General features: G+C 42.7%; 1 protein-coding gene across 1 annotated transcript in view; it reads left to right on the top strand.

Annotated features, from left to right (window-relative positions):
* The first annotated feature begins 406 nt into the window (after window positions 1-406).
* The window catches only part of LOC144669384 (potassium-transporting ATPase alpha chain 2-like), a 65,335-nt gene continuing 41,229 nt past the window's right edge, over window positions 407-24,512 (top strand). Inside the window, exons 1-7 of the mRNA XM_078531779.1 lie at window positions 407-483; window positions 4,881-4,936; window positions 10,059-10,262; window positions 13,058-13,171; window positions 16,803-16,937; window positions 18,351-18,468; window positions 21,557-21,825. Of these exons, the coding sequence (XP_078387905.1) occupies window positions 447-483; window positions 4,881-4,936; window positions 10,059-10,262; window positions 13,058-13,171; window positions 16,803-16,937; window positions 18,351-18,468; window positions 21,557-21,825 (933 nt within the window). The 5' untranslated portion in view covers window positions 407-446. The remainder of the gene's footprint in view (window positions 484-4,880; window positions 4,937-10,058; window positions 10,263-13,057; window positions 13,172-16,802; window positions 16,938-18,350; window positions 18,469-21,556; window positions 21,826-24,512) is intronic.

Genomic DNA, 24,512 nt, shown 5'->3' with positions numbered 1-24,512 from the left:
CACTGATATATTGTATTGCCTGGATCAGCTAAAAGGCTTGCAAGACGCTGCAATAGCTCCTCACCTTCGTATCAGTCAACTCTAAGTACTATAGCAGCATTCAGAGTGGTAAATGAGGAGCAAAAAGGGAAGCATTTAAGATAAGCTGTCTATGACCTCCTGAACTGTTAATCAGTCCATTCATTGCAATTTTGCCACATCATCTGGACAGGCAAACAATGGGCTGCTAAGCAACCTCAATTGAACATGACATTAATTGGCACCTTATAACTGACAGCAGCTGATGGGGCTGTAAAGCAAAGTAAAGTCATGGTGGCTCTGAGGAGGATAATTCCAAAAATAGAAGACTCCACTGTGGGCCTGTTTTGGTCCATAGGTTTGGACAATGATCCAGGATGGACCAGACACAAGTGAAACTGTTGCCTGTAGAATTTATCCTGAAAATAATGAACTATCAAGAACCAATGGACATCCAACAGGCAAGTAAAGCTCCAGAAATTGATGTGTTGTAGAGAAGGATGTTTGAGCTTATTAAAATTGGGAATCATTTTGCAGGTTAACTTTACTCTGTGTTCCACTAGTGTGACCTTCTCAACATTGAGCTTTCAACATCGTCCATAATATCTTGAAATACAGATTGAATTGTATTTTCCTTTACTTTAGAGACACTGTTTTATATTCACTGGTCAGTGGTGGCTGTCTGCCATGTTGTATTCTTTCTCGAGTTGCTATCAGCACCAGCATTGAAAACAACAAGCTTATGATGATTACAGAAATAGCAACACCAACACTGATACGGGCCCATCATGGTTAGTCACAGACACAGATACATGCAGGTTGTTAGTTTACTGTCAGCCATCAACCAATGGTACTCTCACAGCTTGAGAGCAATTACTTTCAGGGCAAATACACAGCTACATCGCATTAGCTCATGGCAGTGAACACATTCAACATGTATGAAAGAAGCACTGCATAAATAGTTAACATTCATTTCTTTCTAAAGTAAATCAAATTTATCCTTTCATTGTGCCAAAAATAGCCTCCATCCCCATGTTCTTGAATGAAAAATCTGCTTTATGTTTCATTTTTCTCACTGTGAATTTCTCCTTTTTCTCTTTAACTCTAGATCTAGGAAAATGTGGTGTAGAAATTTCACTTCTGCATAAGCTCGGTAAACTTTAACAAGGTCTTATTATAATATTTCTTGACATTTTATTTAACTATTTTTAATCTCAAAACATTTCACAGCAGCTCCCTTAATTGACCTATAATATGGAAGCTATATTCCACTCTGTATGACCTGAGGATTTTACAAGATGGAAGCGGACCATTCTGCCCAACCAGTCTATGATATAATTTATTGTCTGCACGAACAACTAGTACGAATCACATTTACATACTCTGTTCCCATATCCTTTCAACTCCTTTCACATCATCATTATCACCATACTCACTGAACTGAATAATTTCATCTTCACCAGTCTATCAGGATCGAGGATGACTTGCTTCCACTCTGGTTCGATGGGTTCTGAGATGGCTGATAAATCCAATGTATGATCTGCAATCTTTGCCACATGTGGGACAGGTGGTGCTTGAAGGGTTGGGTAGATGGGTTCTTTGGAGGTTTGTATGTTCCCTTTGCCTCTATTTCATCTATGCATGTTACTAACGAAATCTCTCCATGTGTTTGGTGTCTTCCTGAATGAGCCTTCTCCACTTTGGTCAGTCACAAGCCAGGGTCTCCCATTAGTGTGTTTGACCTCTTCAGCGATCCTTTGAGGACATCCCTAAAGGGTTTCTGCTGTCCTGCTTGGAGTGCCCCACTGTGATGAGTTTTGAGGAGAGCGGTTGCTTCAGGAGTCTGGTGTCACGCACGCTTGTGACATGTTCCGACCAGTGGATCTGATTTTGAGTGATTAGTGCCTTGATGCTGAGCAAGTTGGCTTAGGAGAGGACACTGTTGTTAGACTGCTTTTCTTGCCACTGGATTTGGTGGATCTTGTGAAGGCACCACAGGTGGTGGTGCTCAAGTACTTCGAGGTGCCTGTTGTAGGTCACCCAAGTCTCTGAAGCCTATAAGAACATGGGGAACACTGCTACTTGCTAAACCATGACCTTAGTCTGAAGTTTGAGATCCAGGCCCTCAAATACTCTTTTCCAACACTCAGTTGGCCAAAGGCTGAGCTTGCACATTAGAGGCAGAGATGAATTTTGCCATCTATGTCTGCCTTTGTCAAGAGGAGGCTCCCAAGAAACAGAAAATGGTCTCCATTTTCCAGGATCTCGCTGTTGCTCTTAATCAACTGGGGAAAGTGTTTTGATGTGAAAGCTGGTTGAAAGCAGACCTTAGATTTCTGTATATTTAGTCTAAGGCCCATTTTCTCATATACTTCAGAGAAGGAGTTGAGAATAATCTGGAGCTCAGTTCCTGAGTGAGCACATGCATAATTGTCATCTGCATACTGAAACTATGACTGAGGTTGGATTGTTTTTTGTTTGGATTGAAGGATGCATAGGTTGAATAGTTTCCTAACTGTTCTGCAGATTATTTCCACGCCCATGAGTAATTTGCTGGAGGTGAGGTGCAGCATTGCAATGAGGAAAATGGAGAAGAGAGTTGGTATAATGACATGACTTTGTTTGATCCAAGTTTTCACTCTGAGTGTTTGTAGTTATTCTGTCGGTGAGGGTCACAGCTTGTATGTCATCATGGAGTAAGTGGAGGATGGTGACAAATTTCTGAATGTAGCCAAATTTGAGGAAGATACTCCATAAGTGAAGTTTCCAGTCAATGAAAGCTTTGCGCTTATGCTCTATAGGTCCTGGATTTCTTGGTTGTTCTCGTCAAACCAGTGACAATAGAAACCAAGGATCACTTTACAGGTGCTTGTTATGGTGGACTTTAGTGTCGAGTAGGCATTATGTAGTTCCTAGTGGCTGGAGGTTGACAGGTTGACAGTGAGACGCTGATTGAGAAGGGCCACCTTGGTGGGATCTTTGAGGCCATTGATGTTCATTTTCTTGTGGCATTGCTTCTGTTACCTCTGCTGTTTGGGGGCCAGGCTGGAGATGGTGGATCAGATGATGATTGGTCCAGAAGTCATCAGTACCTGTTATGGCGCGGATGATGTGGACATCTCTGTGCTCCCTTGCTTGAACTGAACTATGCCACAGTCGAGCAAGTGCCGGTGTTTGCACCGTGGGTATTGCCATGAGGTCTTGTTCTTGCCTCGCTGGCGGAACAGGGTGTCGGTTATGACCAGGTGATGTTCTAGATATTTTGTCAGGAGAAGGACTCCATTGGAGTTTGCTTTCCATGCTCCTTCCTTGCCTATCACGAGCTTCCAGAGACTTGCACCCTTCCTGACTCTGGCATTGAACTCTCCAAGGAGAATCAGTTGAGACTTCCTTGGTCTCAGTTATTGCCTCCAGTGTAGGAGCATGTGCACTGATGACAGAATGCTGATTCCTTGTTCCTGGGTGAATCAGGCAGTCATGAGGCATTTGCTTATCCCAAGGGAGGAGTCACTGAGGCATCAGACAAACTCATTTTCGATGGCGAAGCCCACCCCATAGAGGCATCATTCCATTTCTGGAAGGCCCTTCCAGAAAAAGATGTACCCGGCTGTCTTGTTCCTTCAGCTGGCCTTCTCCAGCATGTCGTGTTTCACTTAGGGCAGCAATGTCAATGTTGAGGAGTCCGTGTTCCCAAGCTACGATGCCGGTGCGATGCTTAGGTTTGTCACTGTTGGGATTGTCCATGAGGTTCCTGACCTTCCAGGTCCCAAACTTAATTTTGATTTTGATGAGTGGAAGATGCCAGTACATGATTTGTTTTTAATGTGGGGTGTCGTTGCACACTGACTACCACACGGTCTTGGCAGAGCGGCGCCTTGGTCCAATGGCAAGGACATTCCAAGGCAATTGGGTATCAGGCTCTGCAGTGAGATATCAGCACAATGCTTTCTGCTCTGGACTACACTGGCTGTACCGTAGGACCTAAATTCTGTCTCTGTCTTTCTGATCTTCTGCAACATTTAAAATATCTTGGGTCAGTCTTCTGCCCTTCCTCTACCACTGAAATGACAGAGATTTTAGTCTCCGAGTGAGCTAACTGAATGAAATGTATTCTTGAATAACCGCAGTGACCTTGAAATGGAAAAGTAAGAAGCTCAGATTAAATCTTGGAGACTAAAACAAGTAATGTAATTACAAATTACTCACTGAAAGAATATTTTTAGATATAAAAAGAAAGTATTTGAGACCAATTGGAAAAGAATACTGGCCTTGATTAACAAATTACACAATTTTTATTGTATTTTTTTATCTCAATACTGTTATGTTGGTTTGATTTGATGTGTAATCTGATTCTCATAATGTTATCCACATCTGGAGCGGAACAAAATCCTTCATTTGAACAGATTTGTAAATGTGGAGATTTTGCTGAACTAGGATTATTAGTAATAAAGAGGATGAATAGTCGATTTTAGGTTCTGACTCTACAGATTTTGGAAGTTTCTGATCATTTCTAAGCTTGTCACTTCTACCACAAAAATATCAGAAGGCAGGAAAAGTGTGGTTTGGCTGTCTTCAGCAATATTCTGTTATTTGAGAATAATTGCTTTGCTTATTACAATGAGTAATTTACTGCGTTTGTTGGCAACATGCAACTAGACAATGATTATAAGTGGGATCAGGAACATACCTGCTGCTGTAGGTAAAATATGTTAAATTAATAGCTAAGTATTAGAAAGCTGAATTATAACTGAAATATTGTTCAAAATAGTGTGAACAGCTCAATATTGTAAAATGAAATAAGGTGAGCTGCAGTTTAAATGCTTTGATTGTTGATAATGTCCATGTTCCCTCTTTTCAGCAAGATCACAAAATTTCCATTAAAGAATTGGTAAAAAAATATGAAACCAACCTTGTAAAAGTGAGTACACGTGGCTTCACGACGCTATCTTTAGTTTTCGCTACAAGGCATTTTCACAAAGAAAATCCCTGCCTTTAATACCAGCTGATTAGATGTGAAATGCAACTAAGGGTATGACATAAGATAAAGGCAAAATACTGCAGATGCTGGAAATCTGAAACAAAAACAAAAAATGCTGGAAAAACTCGGCAGGTCTGACAGCATCTGTGGAGAGAAAGACAGAGTTAACGTTTTGAGTCTGTACGGCTCTTCCTCAGAGCCTTTGAACGGACTCGAAACGTTAACTCTGTCTTTCTCTCCACAGATGCTGTCAGACCTGCTGAGTTTTTCCAGCATTTTTTGTTTTTGTTTATGTAAGAGTATGGCATGTTTTATTACAGTCTAATCTTGATAATTCAAATGTTTGTGTAATAAAAATGAATTATCCAATAATTTGATTTAAGCAACATTGGAATTCATGGCTAGAAAAACGATCAGATGTTTAATTAAGAATCTTTGAACTGAATGTAAGGCTGTTGATTTTCTGATTTCCTTCTGCAAAAGCAAAGGATTTATTTTGGGTTGTGTGAAATCTCGACTTTCCGACATTGCAGCCTAAAGAGTTAATGTTTTAGCAGCATCGCAGGATGGTGTAGCTGTCTTGGACAAAATTGTTCTCTTCAGATCAGTTCTCTTAAATTCATATTTCCTTGTGTTAGATTTGTAAAGATTTTGGTATTGTATAAAAACATTTGTAGACCAATCTGCCCATTAAGCCTGTTCAGTTGTTCACTCAGATCGTGACTTATCTGCACGTTAATTCTATTTACCTTTCTTTGCTCCATATTCCTGATACCTTCTGCGTATTAAAAATCCTGTTGATCTCAGCGTTGAAAATTTCGATTGACCCACAATGACAGCTGTTTGGGAGGGAGGAGCTAGTGGCGGGGGGGAGGGGGGGGTCCACGGGTGTTGGGCAAGTATTTCAGATTTCCACTAACCTTTGTGTTGAAGTGTTTCCTAATCTCACTCCTGAATGGCCTACCTTTAATTTTAAGATTGTGCACCCTTGTTCTAGTTTCGCCTCAATATTAAATTTTGTAGCTACTGAATCAAATCATTTTTATAATGTTAACATCTCAATTGGAAAACCCTTCAACCTTCTAAATTCAAGGGAATACAAGCCAAGTTTATGCAACCAGTCCTTATAATTTATCACATTAAGCCCTGGTATTATTGTGAATCTCTGCTATACCCCCTCCAAAGTCAGTATATCCTGCCTGAGGTACTGTGTTTAAAGCTGAATGCAGTATCCAGATGGGGTCTGACCAAGGCTCTTCACTTCCTAGCTTCTGGATTCCATTCCTCTCGAGATGAAAGCCAACATTTCATTAGCCTTTCTGATTACCTTTTAATATCTGTGCCCTATTTTTAGTGATTTGTGTACCTGGATACCTGTAGCTTTTTAAACTCTTTAAGGTACAAGAGGTAAGAATCCACTGATACTGAATTACTTTTCTAAATAATTGGTTTTATTGACATCAAGACAATTTAATAGATGAAGTTATTGTTACAACCTTATCTAGGAGTTTATCTCAGAAGCAAGGTTGAATAATTTTTCTTCTGGGATACCAGGGGTTAATTTCTCTTTTACGAATGGTTATTGTGGACTTCTAGAAATGCCTGTAAAATAGTGTTTCTTTTTTTTACCCTTTTGTTCCTGCAATAAGAACCTGCTCGTGGTCATGCCAAGATCCAGCAGATCATTGTCTTATCTCTGACCTTGGTCTTGCCTCTCATTATTAATCAATGTCTTTTGATAATACAACAAAGCTCTTGTTCTCAAGACAATCTGAAGCAACAATAACATCCATGCTACCTTTCGAACTTGCTCAAGTTTTCTCAAGTCCTCTGCTTCAATGGTGTGTCTTTTAGTCGACCTTAAGTTAATGTCACTTTTAGCTCCAATACACATAACTTAATGGCCTTAATTTTTCAGTTGGCGGAAGCAGGCAGGGGCGGTTGCAGAGCCCCCGCTGCCTGCGATCAGCTCCGGGCCACCATTTTACGCTGGGCGGGCCAATTAAGGCCCGCCCAGCGCAAGACACGAACTGTAGTGCTCAGCGCTACCTGGGCGGGCAAGGGGAGGAGGGAGAGTCGGGGCCAGCTCACTGCCATCACCTTCTCAAGGGTAATTAGGGATGGGCAATAAATGCTGGCCTATCCAGCGATGGCCACATCCCCTGAGCGAATTTTTAAAAAATGGTGAAAAACCCAAAGCTTGAGAAACTCTAGTTGTCATATCCAATCAATCAGCGAATTCCTTTATCCCTACTCTGTATCCTATCTCCCTATCAATTTCTAACCCATGTTGTAAAATTACTTCCAATTCCTCTAATTTTTACTATTAATCTGGGACTTTACCAAAAGCCTCTCTAAGTCCCCTTAGACAACATCCATGGACACTCCTCTGTCCACAATGTTAGCAACCTCCCTCAAAAAATTCAACTGGAGTTAGCACATGACCTACCCTGTGCAAATCCATGCTGACTCACTGATCAGCTCTTAATTATTCAAATGTTCAGTCAACATGTCTGATGATAGACTTCAGTAACTTCCCTACAGCTTGTAGTAAACTGATAGGCCTATAGTTTATTGGTTGCTCCTCCCTTGTGTTTTAACTAATGGAATATTTGCAATTCTCCAACCAAAAGGCAGTTTCCCCAAATCAAGAGAGCTTTGGAAAATTTTGATTAAGACGTCTGGCATTTTCCCCACCTGCTTTTGGTCATTACGTCACCTGTTTAGGGTTTCTGAGTAACTAAAAATTCTCTGAAAGCAAGAAAACATGATTGAGGGTATTTTGAAAAGCAAAGTATGGAGCTAACTGACTTTATGTCCACACTTCATTAAATTATTCATCCGTCAGTTGACCAAGCCAAGAATTTCACAGTGGCCATTGTTAAATACAGCAGCTTGAAGCATGAATGTCAACCCAAAGTACAAGCTTTTTAACCCATTGGAAATGTGAACTAACTGGTAATTTTATAGCCATAAGTATTTACAATGGAAAGAATGATATGGAATTTAATATCCCAGTGTGCTCCGTGCTGATGCTGTACAATCTTTTGAGTAATGCCTGCACTTATTTTTCTTGCCGTTCCTTCTTTGCTGATCTCCCCCATCTATTCTTCTCCTGAAGGCATGGAGACCTTGTTCAGATAGATTTCCTGGGGTGGTGAGTGCTCTCCAGTGTGTGAACTCTGACAGCGAATGGCAGCAGGCGATTCTTTACTGCCCAAGCTGAGCTGACAATCACAAATGGGTGTTTCCAGTGGGGATCTCTAGATAGCAACCAGGATTGGAAATGCTGTCCGATTTTCCCCATCTTAGCTCAGGAGTGTTTGAGGTCCAGTTTAGCACTGAAGTCACCATCAACTGACTCAGCTTTATACCTATGATTGAACCAAGGATTTATCCGGTTTGGTACAGAGGTGGACAGGGCCTGAAAATGAAGGCACTCACCGATGTATCGGTTTCCTGAACCTTTTTAATTCTGGCATCGACCATTTTTGACAAGGTATCTTTGGAACAAGCTGGGCTGGAGGCCAATTTAAGCAACTCGTTAACAGGAATCAACAGATACTGATTAGGATTTTCCAGTTGGCTTCCCGTTTCCTGGACCAAGTTGGGGGGGAGGAAACAGTCAGTTTACCTGGAAACAGGCACCCAGCAACAGACTGCAGTGGACCAGCTCTCCAGGCTGGCTGACAGGCCCTCACTGCCTGCCTCCCTGGATGCGGGCACAACCAAATGCCACCCTGTAGAAGCATTTCCCCTCCTGACGGTGGTGGCCAGGCTGCTCAATGTGCCTTTTAAATAAATTTTTAAACAAGTTGGAAAGAGGGGCACCTCCATGTTGAGGTGCCCTCCTTGTTAATTACCATTCATTGCAGCCTGCTGTTCTTTTGAGCTGGAAGGCCTTTAATTGATCTCTTGTTCCATTAAGGTTGCTAACCCTCCAGGATTGGCCTGGAGTCTCCAGGAGTTAAAGATCAATCTCCAGGACACTGTTGTGTGCAATTCTGGAGAAAAATCATTGCAACGCCGAAGAAGCTTTTTTTAAATTTTCTTCAAACATTTCTCTTTACCAGATATAAAGATATTGAAAATGGGGGGAAGAAAAGGCTGTTTGGCTGACAGCCAAGTATCTTCCAATTGGGTTAAGTGTCTTTTTGCTTTCCAATTAGCTTAGGAAGGCAGTACGTTGCAAGGATGGATGTGTTGACTGACTAATGGCTGGAGTATCGGTGCAAGTCATGTGATGAAACCTCCAGGAAAATATTTAATTACAGCTGGCAATCTTGGTCTCCATACCAATTAAGGGGGTATCTCTGTGAAAATCCTGACTCTTTCCCTGCCCTCCAGGGTGGATTTGGGACCTGGCTCCTGTTTCCCACTCCTGAAGGGAAAATCCAGTTTATAGAAGTAGCAGAAGTATAACTATCAGAAGTAACCAAATTTTTAAAGCTTGAATTCTAAAGTTTAAAATAACTTGCTTGGTTAATAATGGAAAAAAAAACATGGGCAATGAGCAGAGCACTCTAAATGAATTGTCTCTGCTAAATTGCAGTATGAGTGGGAAGTGTAATGGTAGTATGCTGGTTATACTACTCTTGAACATGCTATTGATGATGGACTGCCTGGGTTCTGAAACTAGTATTTCTTACATTTGCACCATAATCAATCTTTACAATGTGTGTGTTCCAAAAAAAGAACGTTCAAGTGTAATATGTCTTTCAGGCACTGTTTGTAAGGAATGTTATTGAAAATTCACAGTAGAGTCACAGTACCGGAGCTCACTATGGTGTACACTATTTAATCGTGGCTTCCTACCAATGTTGTTCAAATTTAGGCTTCAGAACTGATTTTCAAGGATCAGATTTCTTATTAATTGTCAATAGAAAGAATTAACAATTGATAGTTGAAGGGTGTTATTGATCAATTGTAAATACTTAAAGGGCCATGTCAGATTGAATGGATTAGCTTATCCCTGGTATAGACCTTTTAGATCCTTTTGACTACTAACAATTTTGGTATGAAGTTCTGTTACTTTTGTAGCTCTTTAGTGGTTTTGTTACAGGGTTTGACCAGTGTCAGAGCAGCGGAGATCCTGGCTCGGCATGGTCCCAATGTGCTCACACCTCCCAAACAGACCCCCGAGATAGTCAAGTTCTTGAAGCAAATGATTGGTGGATTCTCCATTCTGCTCTGGGTTGGAGCTATACTTTGCTGGATTGCTTATGCCATTCAATTAGGAGAAGGCAATCATTCGGCCAAAGACAATGTAAGTGATGACCTCTTACCAAGACTTTCTCTGTAAGATTGGGAAGTGTTGATTTTTAAAATTGAATGTTTCCTACTGATTTCATTTGAAAAGTTAACGGCTTGGAAACTCGACCACATAGCGCTTATATTTTTGGAGATAAATGTCTTCTAAAGGCCTCAATATTACAAACAGGAAGCGCACAGCCTTTTGTATTGGTAAGGACCAAGAAATAGATAAATACATTGCCCGCACCTTAAACAGCTGTTGTTAGATCCTTTGTAAATAAGGAGCCTAATGTGCGTGAGGCCCCACTGCAAGATTGGTTTGTCTTGAAGCAGCCAGCTCCCCTCACCCTCTTACATCCCTCCCTCTCCTGGCTGCTGCCTACACCCCTATTCAGGTCATTGTTTTGTTCTCAGAAAGGATATATTGGCCTTGGAGGGAGCGCAGTATAGATTTACTAGGATGATACATGGGCTCCAAGGGTTACATGGTGAGGAGAGATTACACAACTGGGGCCGTGTTCCCTAGAATTGAGAAAGTTAGTTGGTTGATCTGATTGAAGTTCAAAGTATTAAGAGGATAAGGTAGATAGACAGAAGCTATTCCTGATGGTTGGGAAGTCTAAGACTAAGAGGGCTTATTCTAAAAATTAGAGCCAGAGGTTTCAGGGGTGAAATTAGGAAATGCTTCTACAAACAAAGAGTGGCGGAAGTTTGGAACCCTCTTCCACAAACTGCAATTGTTAATTTTAAATGTGAGATTGGTTAACAAAAATCTAGCAAAGGTATTAACAGATATTAGGTAGAGGTGGGTATATAAAATAGGCCACAAATCAGCCTTGATCACTTGGAATGGTTCCTGACCATATGTTCTTCGTTACTCCCCTTTATCACTTACCTGACTGCTCATGTTACTGTTGTATATTATGCCTCTGAAGTATATGCAGAGATGACACACCAGGTTCAATGTATGCAGGGGCCAATGATTTAAAATGTCTGCTCTCTCATGCTTACAGCTGCATGCCTACAGTATTATTTATTTTTCTAAGTGACCACACCCAGCCTTAACTAATCTGACACAGTGCAGAGAAGAGTCACCAGGCACAGACACTCGAACAATTGAACACTACAGTTACCGTGGCTCGATTATCACTCTTGCTTCACAGATGAGTTGCCTGTTACTGGCTCGATGGAAATGAGGCACAGGGCTGAATATCAGGCCTGCCCTGGACCTAACCATTCATCACAAAGATCAACCCCTACAACCGCTGAACTGAATTTTGTCAGGGTGGCAGTGACCCGATGACGGACAAGAAAGTTGGGGGCAGCCCCATCTTGGCCATTTGGGAGAGTCCTGGCTGGATTCTGTGCCAATCTAGCAATTCATGAGCTGCCGTCAGGACACCCTTAAGGGATGAGAGCCTGCTTCCAAGCCCAGTTGAAGGGCTGTTAGCTCTTCAGCCCCAGCAGCAGCATTGGGAGCAGTGGCCGCTGCTAGGACTGTGGTGAGACTCATTGATGGACTCTGGCCTCGCAGCAAGGAATGTGGGTTTGCTGAGGTGGGGGTGGTTGAAGAGGGCAGAGGAGTGTTGCTATGGGGGTAGCCATTCCCACCAAGGGGCCCTTGGTGGGCCACAGTACCTGATTAGGAGATCCCCTCCATTTCAGCCAGCAGGGAATCCGCTAGGGTTCACCTGGATGTCGCCTCCATGTAGCGGTGTACCCAGCTGCCACTGGGAAAATGCCAGCAACTTTAATTGGCTACTTAAGTAGCACAATTGGCTCTGGGCAGGAGGACTGTCCTTCACCTTACCCGCCACTGATAAAAAGCCACGGCTGTGAGAAGGCAATGAGAACTCCGCCCCCCCCCCCCCCCCAACCTCCTTCCTGATTTTTCACTCCCCGCCTCATATTCCACTCCTGCAGGCACATAAACCAGGCCCACTATATGCCCAGAAATGGTGCTCAAATCTCTTGGTCAAACTGTCTTTTCGGATTCTGGTGGATTTATGATCATTTCCAAATTGGTCTGCAATTCGGTTTGCACTGAATTTACTTTGTGACTTGATGTAGTTGAATATTATCATGCATATAATATCACAAGGTTCTTAAAAATTAAAATCGCAGCGTCCAAAAGTCGGCTTGACCAGAACCAGATCTTTTTGCCTTTACTGAGAAGTGCTGCATTGCCACAGTTGGAAAACATGAACAAATGAAGATCTACATCTTCATGACACCTCATACGCCCGTACACTTGAGGTTACAGAGAACTGAACCACAGTCCAAGGAAGCTGAATACAGCTGGAGCATTGAGTCTTGGTAGAAGGAATGAATTTGTAGTTCCATTTAGTGAGGTCTGACTGTGGTTCAGTTCTCTGTAACCTCAAGTGTACGGGCGTATGAGGTGTCATGAAGATGTAGATCTTCATTTGTTCATGTTTTCCAACTGTGGCAATGCAGCACCTCTCAGTAAAGGCAAAAAGATCTGGTTCTGGTCAAGTTGACTTTTGGATGCTGCGATTTTAATTTTTAAGAACCTTGTGATATTATATGCATGATAATATTCAACTACGTCAAGTAGGAAATCCCAGAAAAATGAAAACGGGTTTGATGAGGCCAATTGGCTGTGTGGATGAAGGTGGGTAAGTGGGAGCTAGAGTAGGAATATCAAAACATTCAGACATGAAATAAAAATCACAGTTGATTTAATTAATTTAATTACTAACATGTTAAGGGGTGAAAGAATTGAGTAAAATCAAACTTTTATTTTTATGAAACGAATTCTGTTTGGTAACAGTTTTGGCTCCTCAGTTATATTTAGGTATTGTACTTGCTGGAGTTGTCATCCTCACTGGCTGCTTTGCCTACTACCAGGAAGCAAAGAGCACCAATATCATGGCAAGCTTCCATAAGATGGTTCCCCAGGTGTGTAATATAGTTTATTAATCAGTTATTGATGGTTGTTATGGCAGCTTGAGAATTAGAATTCGAGGGCAGGATTTTCCCTGCAGGCTTCTGAACTCTGCCATCAGGCTGAAAAGGGAGTCAGAAGGGCACACCGTGTGGGGAACTAGTCACGGGTCACTCAAATGTGATTTTCCCCAGATTGATGGCCAGAGGGTGGGCTCACCGTTCAGGGTGGCAGCAGCTCCCAAAGCAGGAGCACTAATTGGAGGGCCCACTATCTTGAAAGCAGCGGCAGGGTGCAATGGGAAGGTAAATACGGCAGCGGGGTAGTTCAAAATAGAGGCAGCCTCTCCCCAACTTTTTCAATCCTTAAATAAAAAATGGCTTTTGGGATGTGGGATGACTGTGACTGTGGGATGGGGTAATGGTGCGGGGTTGGGGGGTGGGAGTGGTGGTGGAAGGAAGGAGAGAAGCCCCTCTTCATCTGCTGCTGCACCCAGGGGTGCAAGCAGGGCTTCCAGACTAGCCTCAAATGCAGGCCTCCTTGGCCTGATGCTAGGAGGCCACATCCCGGCTGCTAAACTGGACCCACCATCTGCGGGAACCTGGAGGCTGACTGAAAAATCCCAGCTGGCCTCCGTACTAAAGTAATTAATTACCTTAACTGGCTACCCACCAAATGCAGGCAGGTAGCGCCTCCTCTTGAGTCCAGGAAAATGGTCTTGGGGGGGCGCGGGCCGGATGGAGCCAGGGAACTGGCATGTAGGCCGGCAGTGTTATTCTTACCCAGCCTCTTGGGGGCCTAAAATTCCGGCCTTGAGAAATTAAAAACTGGTCCCGGTAAAAATGACCACAAAGCTGTTGGACTATCATTTAAAAACCCAACTAGTTCACTAATGCCTTTTAGGGAAGGAAACCTGGTCTGGCCTGTATGTGACTCCAGTCCCACATCAACTCTTAACTGACCTCTGGAGTGGCTGAATAAGCCACTCTGCTGTATCAAAATTGCTACCAGAAGATTAAGAAGAAGGCTCACCAACACCTTCCCAGGTCAACCAAGAATGGACAATAAATGTCAACAACTCCCCCATCCCAAATAATTAATTATAACTTTTTGAAAAGGATAGTATGTGACTTGAAGGGGAACTTCAGTACTTCTCATTTCTGCTCAGCCAACCAATGTTTAACACAAGGCATTTTCAGTTATAGAGTCAGAGTTATACAGCACAGATAACAGGCCCTTCAGCCCATCGTGTCCATGCCGGCCGTCAAGCACCTATCTATTCTAATCCCGTTTTCTAGCGCTTGGCCCATAGCCCTGTATGCTATGGTGTTTCAAGTGCTTATCTAAATACTCCTTAAATGTTGAGATGGTTCCTGCTTCTACCACCCCCTCACGCAGCATGTTCCAGATCCTAACCACCCTCTGGGTGAAAAAATTTTTCCTCAAATCCCCTCTCAACCTCCCGCCTCTTACCTTAAATCTATGCCACAAAATCAGAAAATGCTGCAAAATCTCAGCGGGTCCAACAGCACCTGTGGAGAGAAAAAAAATAGAGTGAACGTTTCGAGTCTGTATGATTCCTCAGAGCCATCTGCTCTATATTTGCTCTGCCTTCCATGCTGATTTAGTTTCTCTTCTATATTGGGCTGTGCATCATCCCCTACTGTACTTCCACTCTGTATTCCATCCCCCTGCCAAATTAATTTAAACCATGCCCCCGCCAACAGCACCAGCAAACCTTCCCGCAAGGATGTTTGTCCTGTTCCAGGATTTGTACAGGCCCCACATTCGTCAGAAACAGACCCAGTGATCCAGGAAACTAAAGCCCTCCCTCCTGCACCATCTCTTCAGCCATGCATTCATCCTCTCTCTCCTCCTGTTCCTGTACTCACTAGCACGTGGCACAGGGAGTAATCCAGAGATTACAACCTTTTGAGGTCCTACTTTTTAATCTGCTCCCTAGCTCCCCAAATTCTTGTTGCAGCACCTCATCCCTCTTTCTACTTAGTTCGTTGGTACCAATGTGAACCACGAACTCTTGACTGTTCGCCCTCCCCCATCAGAATGCCCCGCAGCCATTCTGTGACATCCTTGACCCTGGCACCAGGGAGGCAACACACCCTCCTGGAGTAACGTCTATGGCCGCAGAAGCACCTGTCTGCACAGACCACTATTGCTCTTCCACTCTTACTCCTCCCGCCTTGTGCAGCTGAGTCACAATGCTGTGAAACTGGCTCTGGCTGCGCTCTCCAGAGGAACCTTCACCCTCACCATTTTCCAACACAGAAAAACGGTTCTTGAGTGAGATGCACTCTGGGGCTTTCCTGACTACCTACCTACCTGCCTGCCTCCCTTCTTCTGACTGGTGGTCACCCTTCCCCTCTCTGACTGCACTTCATTAAGCTGCGGAGTGACCACATCTTAAATACATGCTATCCACGTAACCCTCAGCCTTGCGGATGCACCACTCTGTCTCCAGCTGGTGCTCAAGCTCCGAAACCTGTTGCTCAAGCTGGTCAAGCCGGTGGCATTTCCTGCACATGTGGTTATCCAGACTGCAAGGAATGTCTAAGAATTCCCACTGCTGCAGGCCATACAATACACAGGACTAAGCTCCCTTGCCATACTTTTTGTTTGTTTTTAAGTAAAAGACTATTTCCTTGGGCAGAATTTTCTGCCTGTTGGGTGGGCCGGTCAGGAGCGGGCGTGAAGCCAATCGCCGCCCGCGATCGACCGCGCGCCGCCATTTAACATGGGCGGGCCAATTAAGGCCCACCCAGCGTGAGCACGGGCAGGGGGAGGAGGGAGAGTCGGGGCCTGCGCTCTTTCGCACATGTGTGCGAAAGAGTGCAGAAATCTCCTTGAGGCACAGAACTGCCTCAGGGAGATTAAGTTCATATTAAAGGTTTTAAATAAAGAAAGATAAAAATTATTTATGTGTCACATGAGCTGGGGCATGTTTAGGAATTGTGAACATTTAAAAAATTTATTCAATAAAACCTTGAGGAAACCTCATCCCGCCTGTGGATGAGGTTTCCTGAAAAACGTGAAGGCTGCTTGGGCTTTTCATCTGCCTGTCAGCTTTAAGGTTGGACAGACAGCAATGATAATTACTTTGATTTGTTTTTTAATGGCCTTAACAGGCCTTTGACAGTTCGGCGGGCGAGCAGCTGCCTCTGGCGCGCACCCGCCAAACAAAAGATCTGAATGACGCGCGGTGATGTCGGGACGTGCGGCTGATGTCATTGCACCTCATTTTACGTGTCAGCGTGCCGGGTCCACCCCTGCAAGCTGACGTGAAAATTCTGGCCCTTAAATTTAAACTAAGTAGAAAACTATTTAGTTTTTCTTTTAAAAGAAACAAATGCTGAGACTCTTACCTACTGTGATGTCGCTTTAAAATAGAGGGGGGGGAAAAAAAAACTTACCCACTACTTACCAATCAGCTCTCTCCCTTGTCCTGACGTCACTCCTTTCGAATTCCAGCGCTGCTTTGTGTCTGGGTGAGAACTGCCTCCCTCACAGGTAAAGTCCCGCTCTTTATCGGCACAAAAATGTTAATCCGCACAAATGCGAGTAGTGGTTACAGTTGGAATAAATTCTTGTTGAATTAACTTGGATACAATGTTGAATGTTCTATTCCAGCAAGCCCTTGTTATTCGAGATGGTGAGAAGCAACTGATTACAGCAGATAAACTGGTTGTTGGTGACATTGTGCAGATTAAAGCTGGTGACAGAATTCCAGCAGATCTCCGCCTCCTCTCTGCTCAGGGTTGCAAGGTAGACCATCTATTATTATAGATTAACAGGTCACTGTAAACAATTTATAAAATTCTATTTTTAACTAGAGCCACGATACTATCTTTTTAAAATAATCCATTTCAATACAGACACCTCCTACATTTCAGATGGCAACTGAGAAAAGCTGGCATCCTGCTGGCTATTGCTACCCTTAACAAGAAATGGTTTACGTTTTTCAGATGCTCTCCAGGTTCCCCAATATTACCAATCAAATTCCTGCTTGAGAAGATAAGCAGTCAATTTACTCCCAGCCGGTCCCGTCATCAGTTGGAGTCTGCAAGCAGCCCAGGAAGTCAGTCTTATTTTTCCCTTTCCTTCCATGTGGAATTATTCCACCTTCCCTGACACTTAAGCAGTGACAATCAAGATGGATTCAATCTGTTCAACAGATAATTCTTTGAAGGGAAGGAAAAGGCTAAACTTCCAAGTCAAAAATTTCTTTATATCATTTTTATATCTGATGTGATATAAGACTTGGAGTGACATTTTCTGGCGTGGTAGTATCTGACAGCATAGGAGGTAGTGATTTAGCTTGTCGTGTCAGCTCTGGAAGGAGTTACTAATTAGTCTTATTCCTTTGCTTATTCTAACCCCACTCCCCATAGCTCTGCAAATTTGCTAAATAGAGATCCAGTACCCTTTTGGATGTTGAGAGTTTCCTTATTCTTTTATGGGAAGTGGGTGTCACTGGCAAGGCCAGCATTTATCACTAATTGCCCTTGAACTAAGTGCCTTGCTAGGCCATTTCAGAGGGCAGTTAAGAGTCAGCCACATTGCTGTGGGTCTGGAGTCAATTTAGGCCACACCTGGTAAGGATTGTAGATTTCCTTCCCTAAAGGACATTCATGGACCAGATTCTAGTTGTCATGGCCATCATTACTGAGACTAGTATGATATTACATACGAACACATGAAATAGGTGCAGAAGTAGGCCATTCGGCCCCTCGAGCCTACTCCTCCATTCAATAAGATCATGGCTGATCTGTTTGTGTTCGAATTCCACATCTCCGTCTACCCCTGATAACCTTCTGCCTCTGCCTTAAAAATGTTCAATGACCCCGCCTCCACTGCCTTCAAAGGCAGAGAGTTCCAAAGTCGCACTACCCTCTGAGAGAGAAAAAAATTCACCTCATCTCTGTCCTAAAAGGGCAGCCCCTAATTTTAAACTCCTAACTTTGAATTCCACCGGCTGCCCAGGGCATTAACCTGTGTCTCTGGATTACTAGTCCAGTGACATTACCATTATACCACAGTTTCCCCTTGAATCTGCTACCGTCATCCTTTCATCAATATAATTCTAGATCCATTTTATTGAAAAAAAAATAATCCAGGTAATTTTACTGCTAATTTTAATGCAGTTCAAGATATAATTGACTTGTTGCATCTTGGCAGGTGGATAACTCCAGCCTGACTGGTGAGTCTGAAGCACAATCTCGTACCACTGAATATACACATGAGAACATACTTGAAACAAAGAATATTGGGTTCTACTCCACCACCTGTCTTGAAGGTAAGTAACTGCTAGAGGTAAATACATTTTCATATTTTGTCCTTTAGTACATTTTTCTCTAACCCCTCGTCCCCTGTGCTATTGAAGGAATTACATAGAAGATTACCACAGAAGATAAAAGCTCATGGTGTTGGGGGTGATATATTAGCCTGGATAGAGAGTTGGCTAACTAACAGGAAACAGACAGTCAGATAAATGGGTCACTTTTGGGTTGGTAAACTGTAACTTGTGGGGTGGGGCAGGGATCAACGTTGAGGCTTCAACTATTTACGATCTACATTAATGGATTGGATGAAAGGATCGACTGTATTGTAGCCAAATTTGCTGCTGATAGCAAGGTAGGTAGGAGAGCAAGTTGTGAGGATTTTACAAAGAGTCTGCAAAGTGATATAGGTGAATGGGCAAAGATTTGGCAGATGGAGTATAATGTGGGAAAATGTGAGGTTGTCCGCTTTGGCAGGAAGAATAGAAACAAAATATCATTTAAATGAAGAGAGACTGCAGAATGCTGCTGTACAGAGGGATCTGGTTGTCCTTATACATGAATCACTAAAGGTTAACATGTAGGTATTGCAAGTAACTAAGGCAAATGGAATACTCGCTTTTATTGCAATGGGGATGGAGTATAAAAGTAGGGAAGTCTTGCTACAAACATACAGGACATTGGTGAGATTGCACCTGGTATACTGTGTACCATTTTAAGGAAGGGTATACTTGCATTGGAAGCGGTTCAGAGAAGGTTGACCAGACTGACAACTGGGCTGAAGGGGTTGTTTTACAAGGAAAGGTTGAGTAGGTTGGGCCCACACTCATTGGAGTTTAGAACATTGAGAGGTGATCTAATTGAAACATAAAGGATCCTGAAGGGTCTTGACAGGGTAGACACTGTGAGGTGCTTCCTTTTGTGGGGGAATCTAGAAATAGGGGGCACAATTTGAAAAGTCCCATTTAGGATGGAGATGAGGAGGAATTTCCTCTCTGAGGGTCATTAGTCTTTGGCATTCTCTTCTGCAAAGAGTTGCGTAGGCTGGACCATTCAATATATTCAAGGCTGAGTCAGACAGATACTTGATTGACAAGGGAGTCAAGGGTTATGGGGAATAGGCAAGAAAGTGGCAGAACAGGCTAGATTAACCAAATGGCCTACTCAGCTCCTTATTTCTTATGATTTTATTAATTTCACTGGGATACGATTCCACTGATATGTAGATTACTTTGCCCAAATGACTATAACAATCCTTATGCCAGTGTGTACAGTGAATGTAGGTTGACTGTTCAGGGAAAGGAGACCTCATAGCTAAGACTAATCAAAATGATAATAGGTTGTGGAGTTGCTTTAAGTGTATATGCTGTAAGGAAACGTGCAAAATTTCATTTATACTGTATGGTTAAACATTTATATTTTATCTTTACCAAGTTCTTGATTTAGTGGAAAATGGTAACTGTTGTGGTTTAGGTTTTTGGAAGGTTTGGGCTGCGAATTTTCTAAAATTAGTTATTTTCCTGCCCTAGAATGAATTCTGATAACTTGAGCTGTGTAAGACTTCCTTGGGGCAGATCTCCCTCTTAATAATGTGAAACAAATTCTCCAATCATTCCCAGGGAATGAGAAGACTTGTTTAGCATCAAAGAATAAGCAGGTCACTTTGGGGTTTCAGCCAGATTCTAACCCCCAAATAACCCAACGCTTCCCACTGAGCAAATCTAATCATTAGAAACTCTTTGGCTCAGATTGAAATGTAGGGGCGTGATTAAGCAGTTTTCAAATGATACAGATTGACAGTGTGGGTCTTTAATGTAATAAAACATTCCAACATGCTCCACAGGAGTGTTACAAAGCAAATTTGACACCCAGCCACATAAGGAATGTTAGGGCAGATGGCCAAAGCCATGGTTAGGTTTTAAGGAGCATCTTAAAGGAGGAAAGAAGAAAAATGGAATTCAATCTGGCTCAGGCTCCTAGATCCCAGTGATTAGGACTTTGCAGGGTTGACTGGGTAGGGAGTGCCTTTGTCATTTTCGGTGCCTAGGTCGATGAGGGCTGTTCCATTCAGTTTTATTTTGTTTTGTGGCAGTTTGATGAAACTGAGTGACTTGCTAGGCCATTTCAGAGGGCAGGTAAGCATTAACCACATTTCTGTAGCTCTGGAATCACATGTACACCAGATTGGATAAGGACCCCAGATTTCCCTCCCTGAAGGACATTAGTGAACCAGATGGGCTTTTTTGTAACAATATGGGTAGTTTCATGATTATCGTGAGAGACATTTTTTCACTGGCAAACGCAGAATGGTTTCCTTCTGTGCCACAAGTTTTTATGATTCTATGACCCTGATATTAAGGGAGACATGGGGAGTGTGCAGAGGAAGCCAAAATCAGCTGAAGAACCTGGCAAAGCTGGAGACATAGAGAATACTGCTGATCATAAAGACAGGGTCTCATTAAAATGTTGCATGACTGCCTCTTGATCAGCAACCAACCAAACTGACAACCTGGCTGACAGGTAGGGGGATCACTTGGTGGTAGGAAGCCAAATCCCAGGGCCACTTAGGAATGGTCTCTGACACGGAGAAAGGAGTATTAGCTCCATGTGGCGATTGGGAGGGCTGGGATTGGGTGAGTGGGTTTAGCTGGAGTTTGGGGCTGGGAGAGGCCAAAGATACCCTAGAGGGAGAGCACTCCAACTCCATCTGACCTACAAAGAGTGATAAACAAGCCAGTTATCATAGAGAACTGAAAGCTCCTGTCTTGGATCCGCTGCTGGGAATCTCACAGATCAGGCCTCCCCCTCATTTACTGCAGCGCCGATTATGTCATCAGTCCGGGACTTAATTATGTTAATTATTTTCCAGCCTAGATTTTGAGGAGCTTCTTCCATGGTCTAATTTTTGCACTTTCATGTTTAAGACAGGGGAGGGGGTGTTTCCTAATCCTAATGTTTTAATTTCATCATCTTGACCGTTGTCCAGCTGTCATGGGGGTTGGGAGGAGCGCGGATGGTTTAAAATTGAGGCCAAATTGCAATTAAACATATCTTGCCACAAATGCACCTATTTGTAACTTTTTATTTTTATTATTATTTTGAAAGGCACGGCTACTGGCATGGTGATAAGCACAGGAGATCAAACTATGATTGGAGCGATTGCATCTCTTGCATCAGGAGTACATAATGTGAAGACTCCCATCGCCATTGAAATTGAACATTTTGTCTGCATTGTAACCGCATTGGCTGTCTCTATTGGAGTGGTGTTTTTCATCCTTGCGTTGACTCTAGGGTACAAACTGCTCGATTCCATCATCTTCCTGATTGGCATCATCGTTGCTAATGTGCCTGAAGGCCTTCTGGCCACCCTCACTGTAAGTTCACAGCAACCACACCAGGGTCTTGCTCTTGGTCTCCCATTAAGCTTGATGTGTAAATGACCTCAGAGTGGGTAGGGGAGGGGTGCGGAGAGGGGGTGGGGGGTGCGCGGTGGGAAGGAAAGGCAGACTTTTAACTTGGGCCCAAAATGGGCACAAAACTAATAATAGAAAAGTCTAGCTAGCTGGCTTCTGCACAGAGCCAGCTAGCAGCTTGATATTAATCTCTCCAGCTAGCAGTTAAGGCCTGTAGAAGGAGGAAAGTAGATTCGATGGTGGGGGAGGGGAATGGTGAAAATGGGCAACCGTGGGTCAGAACATTTTGTGGGACCAGGAGAAGCAATGCTGCTTCTGCCCCCCAAAAAAAATCTTCAAAAGAAACAAAGTCGAAACTTACCTGAGTGACCTCTAGTGACCCCTTAGGCCACTGGTTGGGCTACTTGATGTCCTGTATAAAGTGGGACTAGCATGCATGGAGCATGGTCTGCCCATTTGCACATAAAAATTGCTGTTGGGATCCTGCACATAAAAATTGCTGTTGGGATCTTGCAGCTGGTGTAGGACTCTGATTTGCATATTTAAATAGCCTTCCCCTGTCTTTTTTTGGGTGCCCACTTAAAGCCCTGCTTACAAATTGAACCAGACCAGCCAATTTTCCTCTGTCGATTCCCTGTTTTAAAGTGAGGAACGGGTGGTCAGAAGTTGAAATCATCCATACGTCCATCAGCAAGCTAACTGAACCAAATAGTGATTAATTTGAATTCAATAACAAAAAAAGACTCCGTTAGTAGATAATAAACCATTCATCCACAAAGACAATTTAATAATTATTCTTATAGGCACGGATGATCAAATTGGCAAGCGTGGTCCATAAGATGAATTTCTAGAATGTTTTCATGACAAGCTTCCTGGAGCAATAAGTTGTGGAACCAATTTTGTGATAAAGCTATCTTAGATCTAATATTGTGTAATGGGGCAGGGTTAATGAGTAAATATCATTGTAAAAGATCCATAGGGAAATAGTGATCATAATACCATTAAATTCCAAGTTTGTAAATGACATACTCCAATCACAAAAGGGAATCTTAAACTTAAACAAAGCCAATTACATAGATATGAGGTGAGAAATGGCTAATTGATCAGGTAAATAGACGTCAAGGTATGGCGGTAAATGAACAATGGGAAACGTTTAAAGGAACAATTCAAAATATTCAACAGAAATACATTCCATTGAAAAACAAAAGCTCAGCAAAAAACATGCCTCCGTGGCTCACTCAGGAAGTTAAAGGATAGTATCTGCTGAAAAGAAGAGGCTTATAATGTTGCAAAGAACAGTAACAACTCTGAGGATTAGCACTGTTTTAGAAACCAGTATAGGGCACCAAAAAGCTGATAAGAACGGAAAAAATAGAATGAGAGAGTAAACTAGCCAGAAATATATGAACAGTTTGTAAGAACTTTTATAAGTCTATAAAAAGGAAGAGAGTAGTTAAATTAAACATTGGTCTCTTGGAAGTAGAGACAGGAGAAATTATCATGGGGAATGAGAATATGGCAGAGGCATTGAACAAATATTTTATGTCTGCCTCCACATTAGAAGATGCAAGTTGCATACCAGAAATAGGGGGAGGCGGTGGCATAGTGGCATTGTCACTGGACTGGTAATCCAGAGACCCAGGGTAATGCTCTGGGAACCCAGGTTTGAATCCCACCACAGCAGATGGTGGAATTTGAATTCAATAAATATCTGGAATTAAAAGTCCAATGATGACCATGAAACTATTGTTGATTGTCATTAAAAGCCCATCTGGTTCATTACTGTGCTTTAGGGCAATAAATGCTGGCTGAACCAACGATGCCCACATCACATGAACAAATAATAATAAAATACCGGAAATGGAGGGTGAGCTAGGTTTAAAAGGAGTGATGAAATAAAGTTAATTACTATCAGCAGAGAAAAACTGGAGAAACTTAAGGGACTAAAATCCAACAAATCGGGGATCGAAAGAGATAGCTGAAAAGATGGTGGGTGCACTAGCTATAATTTTCCAAAATTACTTCATTTTGGAAATGTTCCCATTAGCTTGGAAGTTGGCAACTGTAACAATACTTTTCAAGAAAGAAGGGAAAGAGAAAACGTGGAACTACAGGTTGGTTAGCCTAACATCACTCGTTGGGAAGTCTTAGCAATGCACTTAGAAAAATGTATTATGATTAGAACAAGTCAACATGGTTTTACAAAAGGGAGATCCTGTTTGACAAATTTATTAAGAGTTTTTTGCGGATGTAACTAGTAGGGTAGATAGAGGGGGTACATGTAGTATACATGGATTTCCAAAAGGCATTTGATAAGATGACACACAAAAAGTTAATAGGTAAGGTAAGAGCTTATGGCGTTAGGGATAATATATTAGCATGAATAGAGAATTGGTTAACAGACAGGAGGTAAAGAGTGGGGAATAATGGGGCATTTTCAAGTTGGCAGCTGACTGGTGGGTGTTGCAAGGATCAGTGCTGCGGCCTCAGCTATTTACATTCTGTGACTTAGATGAAGAAACAGAAAGTAATTTATCTAAGTTTGCTGATGATGCAAAGCTAGGTGGAAAGGTAAGCCGTGGGGAGGACATAGAGAGGCTGCAAAGAGAAATAGATAGGTTAAGTGAGTGGACAACAAGATAGCAAGT

This window comes from Cetorhinus maximus, chromosome 2 (genome assembly GCF_964194155.1).
Source record: "Cetorhinus maximus chromosome 2, sCetMax3.hap1.1, whole genome shotgun sequence".
Lineage (NCBI taxonomy): Eukaryota > Metazoa > Chordata > Chondrichthyes > Lamniformes > Cetorhinidae > Cetorhinus > Cetorhinus maximus.
Note: the sequence above shows the minus strand (reverse complement) of the source record. Positions and strands in the feature narration are given on the sequence as shown.